The following is a 5,085-nucleotide window of genomic DNA, read 5'->3' as shown; positions in this document are numbered from 1 at the left end:
CTCGCTCTCCCTCTCTCTGCAGAGACTGCACCGAGAAGGCAGCACGAGCGGCTCGAGGCGCTCCGGAAGCAACGCTTGAGCACTTGAGCAGTTAAGACTTGATAGGGTCGATTCCGCATATGGCCTACGGGACCCCTCGTGCCTCGATCGTCTCGCCCTCCCTCACTGGTATGCTAGCTAGCTGCCTTGGCGGGCTCCAAGCTGCTGCACTTGGGGTGGGACGACGGGGGTAGACCGTGCTGTTGCTGTGAACAGCTGGGGCACGCGCCTTATCTGGCCCGGCTTGGGGACTTGCGGCTCGGGTGCGACCTCTAACCGCGGGTCCGCAGACCGTGCTCTCGGTGTCCGATGACATGGCGCCTCTTCACGATAGGGTGCCCACAGGACCCAAAAAAAGAAAGGAAAAAAGAAATTGGGCACTCCCGATCGCAGCACTTCATGTTGGATAGTCGAGATATTGAGAGTGTGACTAGGAGGGTGGGACGCTGGGGATTCTCAAAGGTATACCCTTGGAATGGCCGGATCCAGTCTTAAAAGTACGAGATCGCGCGCGCTTCGCGCACAGCACCGCCTGTTCTCCGCGGCTGAGTGACGACGCGTGCCGTGTGCCAGTAGAATTGGGCGCGCGCGGCGCGACGGCGCCCGCGAGGGAAGGCGCGGGTGCAGCGGCCGCCGGCGGCCGTGCCGCCCGCCAGCCGGCGCAGCAGCGGCCAGCGCAGCGGCCGCCGGCGCAGCAGCCAGAGCAGCCGGTGCGCGCCTTGCGAGGCGAGTTACTGCCGCCCGGCAGCCTTGAGGCGGCCGGGCGGCAGTACTCGTTCGAACTTTGCGAGCCGTGCGCGCGCCGAGGCGCCCGCGGCGCGCGCCCGCCCGGCTGCCAGTAGGAGGCGGCGCAATATGGCCTATAGTACAGCCCTTAGGAGGAGGAAGAGGCTGGCTGGCAGTGCTGTATGCCGCCGAGGGGGCAGTTTTGGGGTGCTGTCACGGGCCCAGGGGGCTGCAGAAGGCGTCCGCAGCCGGGACAACCCGCCCCCCCAGCCGAGGCCGGTCGAAGCCCACTTGGAAGCAGCCATGAGGAGTCCTCTTGGTGCTCCTGGCGGCCGTTGGAATGGCGAGCGCGCGCCGATGGGGGGGGGGGGGGGTCTTGCTTGCTCCACACCGAGCGCCATCGGTCCGGACCGGTGCTTCCACCGAGGGGTGGCCTGCACAAGGTCTGAGCCGCGGGCGCTCGGCGCCAAGTGCAGGAGGACATCGATAATGCGCGTGCTGTCTCAGTTCGCCTCCGCATCGTACGCCTCCTTCAGCCGCGTGCGCCGGCCGCTGACCGCCGCCGCCTTTGCGACCGTCGGCACCGCCATCGCCGCCAATGGCGGCCTCACTGTGGGCGGTCCCGGCCCGGCCATGTCTGCAGCGGGCGCGGCGCCGTTTGTGCGGGTGGTGTCGTACAACGTGCTCTCGTCGCACCTGTGCGCGCCGGACCACTTCCTACGCTGCGCGCCCGACGCGCTCGACCCGCCGCAGCGGCTCGCGCGCATCAAGACGCTGCTGCGGCCGCACCTCGAGGAGGACGCCGTCATCTGCCTGCAGGAGGTGTCGGCGCCGTGGATCGGCGAGCTGACGCCCTTCTTCGAGGAGGCGGGGTACACCTTCGTCACCGGCTCGTACGGCTCCCCGTTCAACGGCTACATGGGCGCCTCGCCCGCCCGATGGCGCGCCGTGCACGAGCCTTCTGCGAGCCTTCTGGGAGGCGTCCGCTAGGCGTCTCGCTCGCGTGGCCGACGGCGCGCTTCTCGAGCGAGGAGGTGGCGGTGACGCGGGTCGCAGACACAAAGTCGTGGCCGTCGCCGCCGCGGAGCGAGGAGCCTCCGCGCTCCGAAGCTGCGCGTCTCCTCACACCTCGATCTCTCTCCACGATGTGTGGTGGAATAGGAGCCTCCACGCTCCAAGCTGCGAGTCGCGCTCTGTGGCGCGTGGGCGTCGCTCTCCACGCTGTGGCGGGCGCCGCAGAAGCGCCCCTTCGACGTGTGGTCCGAGACGCGGCGGCGACACAACTTTTTGGTCAGCGCAAACTTGCGGTGCAAGAGGAGCGGGCGGCGGGTGTCGGTGCGGACGTGCCGCACGCGCCGCCCTGCGCGAGACGAGGAGGGCTTGGAGCAAGGGGAGGGTGTGAGCAGGTGTCGACGTACCACATGCCGTGCCTCTTCGGCTCAGACGCAAAGGCGCAGGTCTTAGACGCGGGGTACAGACCGCTCCATTCAGGCTGACGCTCAGCTGCATTCAGCTGAATGCAGCCGCATTCAGCTGCATTCAGCCGCATTCAGCTGCATTCACGACACCGTATCGACGCCCCTGACCCTGGAGCATCCCCTTGACTCCACAGGTGCAGGTCATGACCAACCACGCCGCCCTCGCCGCGCAGCAAGCGCTGCGCTTCGCCGGAGAAGGCGCCGCCGTCCCTGGATGCCGCACGTTCCTGCTGCACGCACCTGCTGCACGCACCTGCTGCACGCACCTGCTGCACGCACCAGCTGCACGCACCTGCTGCACGCACCTCACACACGGGCATGGACTCGAGAAGACGCGGACTCGACGGCGTTCGCCAGTGCTCCATGCCGTCAACAACACCTCAGTGACCACTGCACGCCGACGCCTTGTCCACTCGCACTGTGTACTGTCCTCCCTCCTGAGTCACGCCGTGTTTCACACCCGGTGTGTTCACACCCTGTGTGTTCACACCCCGGTGCGACCACACCCTAGGCACGCCTTGCGTCCTCGCGGGCGACTTCAACATCAAGCCCGCCGACGCGCCCTACAAGCTGATCACCACCGGCACACTCCGCCAGAGAGAGAGACACTCCGCGAGAGAGAGAGAGAGAGAGACTCCGTCAGAGAGAGACACATGCACACATGCACACACACATGCACACACACACACACACACACACACACACACACACACACACACACACACACACAGAGAGAGAGAGAGAGAGAGAGAGAGAGAGAGACTCCGTCAGAGAGAGAGAGACTCCGACAGAGAGAGAGAGACTCCGTCAGAGAGAGAGAGACTCCGACAGAGAGAGACACATGCACACATGCACACACACACACACACACACACACACACACACACACACACACACACACACACACACACACACACACACACACACACACACACACAGAGAGAGAGAGAGAGAGAGAGAGAGAGAGAGAGAGAGACTCCGTCAGAGAGAGAGAGAGACTCCGACAGAGAGAGAGACACTCCGCGAGAGAGAGAGAGAGAGAGACTCCGTCAGAGAGAGACACATGCACACATGCACACACACACACACACACACACACACACACACACACACACACACACACACACACACACAGAGAGAGAGAGAGAGAGAGAGAGAGAGAGAGACTCCGTCAGAGAGAGAGAGACTCCGACAGAGAGAGAGACACTCCGACAGAGAGACAGGACCCTGGCACACCAGCCGTGCGTGAGCCTCGTGGGAGCCTCCTTCCTTCCTAGGCACGCTGCCGGAGGAGGACCCGCACATGCCGCCCGCCGCGCCGCACGGCGACGCGTGGCGGCCGACGCTGCCCAAGCCGATGAGGTCCGCAGACACACGCGCTCGAGTCGGTGCGGGTGCGTTGCCTGTTCGGCGGACGTCTCCGCGACTCTTCCCGGGTAGGTCGGCGTACGTGCTCGCGTCCGGTTCCGAGCCCGAGTTCACCAACCTGGCGGTGACCAAGTTCGCCAAGCCGGGCGAGCCGCCCTTCTGCGAGACGCTCGACTACATCTTTGTGTCGGACGGCGACGGCTGGACCGTGCGGGCCGTGCGGCCGCTGCCGAGCAAGGAGGCGGTGCTGGACAAGGGGGGGGTCGAGTCGTACCCGACGCTCGAGGAGCCGTCCGACCACACGATGATCTGGGCCGACCTCGGACTCGCTTGAGGTGTGGTTTCTTAATGCGGTCCCAGTATGCCTCTCTGTAATTTATGCACTCTGTAGATCTCCCCCGGCTCCCACCCTGGCTTGGTTCGTGCGTCTCCAGTGCCGCTACGATCAGACCGATGGCACACGGCATGTACGTTCTCGTCCATATACATTGACGGGAGAGGTCCTAGCTCCTAGGATGAAGCACTACTCTGTTGGCAGTGCACTGCAAATGTGTGTTCGCGCACGGTGTGGGTGAAAGTATGGTCTATGGAGTAAAATCAACAAGATATATCGCACCGACTACACGAACTCGACACACACACTCGCACACACTATAATATAGTGACTCACACTAACTCGTCTAACCAGACTCTAACACACACACACGAGTCGCGTGATCACGGTTCAACAGATCAACACGCTCTTCACGGAGAGGATTATGGAAAGAAGTTGGCAACCTGTCGAGTCTCGACTTGGACTCGACACGCACGAAGTCTCGACACACGACACACACTCCCCACTCGTCCGTATATTATATTGTCCTTTCCCCCATACACTTACACACAAAAGGCGGCAAGCTGCACATAAGCTCGTCCGTCGTCCCCCCCCGACCTCGCGCGGCTCGAGACTTGAGTTGGCCGGGGTGGTGATTTTCTGAGTTGCACCACTCGGCGCTGACGAATTGTATCACCTGGGGGATAACTGACGTATGCTAGCATGATCTGAGCGACTGCGAACGAGTACAATCATCTGGTAGAGGCGGACAGACGCCGATCTATGCGCCGAGCAGGGAAGCGGGCTCGACCAAACGGGGGAGACGCTGCTGGGCTGAGGCGTGTGCGGGGATGGGCGAAGGGCAGAGGAGGTCGCTAGATCTCCTCTCTGAAGGGCGCCCGCCCGCTCAGACGAGCGCTTGCCCGCCGCCGCATCCGCCTTGCCCGCGGCGTCGCGCACGTGCGGCGGCGAGGCTGGCGGCGGCGAGGCCGGCGGCGCCGACGGCGGCAAGCAGCAGTGTGCGCGCTCCGCCGCCGGTGGGGTAGTGGGCCGACGCCGCGCGCGGCTCGTGCAGCAGCGAGTCGGCGAAGCCGATCCCCCACGCCGCGGAGAGGGCGCTCGGGCACATGCCGCACGTGCGAGGGCACCGCTCGCGCGCGA

At 64.3% G+C, this 5,085-nt stretch overlaps 2 protein-coding genes across 2 annotated transcripts in view; one reads left to right on the top strand and one right to left on the bottom strand.

Annotated features, from left to right (window-relative positions):
* Positions 1-1,122: 1,122 nt before the first annotated feature.
* On the top strand, positions 1,123-3,945 carry EMIHUDRAFT_469141 (hypothetical protein; the record flags this gene model as incomplete). Its single annotated transcript, XM_005777919.1, has 7 exons — positions 1,123-1,713; positions 1,927-2,100; positions 2,172-2,222; positions 2,378-2,441; positions 2,755-2,826; positions 3,521-3,605; positions 3,684-3,945. The coding sequence occupies 7 exons, from the start codon at positions 1,123-1,125 to the stop codon at positions 3,943-3,945; spliced, it is 1,299 nt and encodes a 432-aa protein (XP_005777976.1).
* A 519-nt stretch (positions 3,946-4,464) lies between these two features.
* EMIHUDRAFT_443600 (hypothetical protein) overlaps positions 4,465-5,085 on the bottom strand; it is a 1,947-nt gene continuing 1,326 nt past the window's right edge. Inside the window, 2 exon segments of the mRNA XM_005777918.1 lie at positions 4,465-4,482; positions 4,503-5,085. Of these exon segments, the coding sequence (XP_005777975.1) occupies positions 4,618-5,085 (468 nt within the window). The 3' untranslated portion in view covers positions 4,465-4,482; positions 4,503-4,617.

Source organism: Emiliania huxleyi, assembly GCF_000372725.1.
Source record: "Emiliania huxleyi CCMP1516 unplaced genomic scaffold EMIHUscaffold_252, whole genome shotgun sequence".
NCBI classification, from domain to species: Eukaryota; Haptophyta; order Isochrysidales; family Noelaerhabdaceae; genus Emiliania; species Emiliania huxleyi.
Note: the sequence above shows the minus strand (reverse complement) of the source record. Positions and strands in the feature narration are given on the sequence as shown.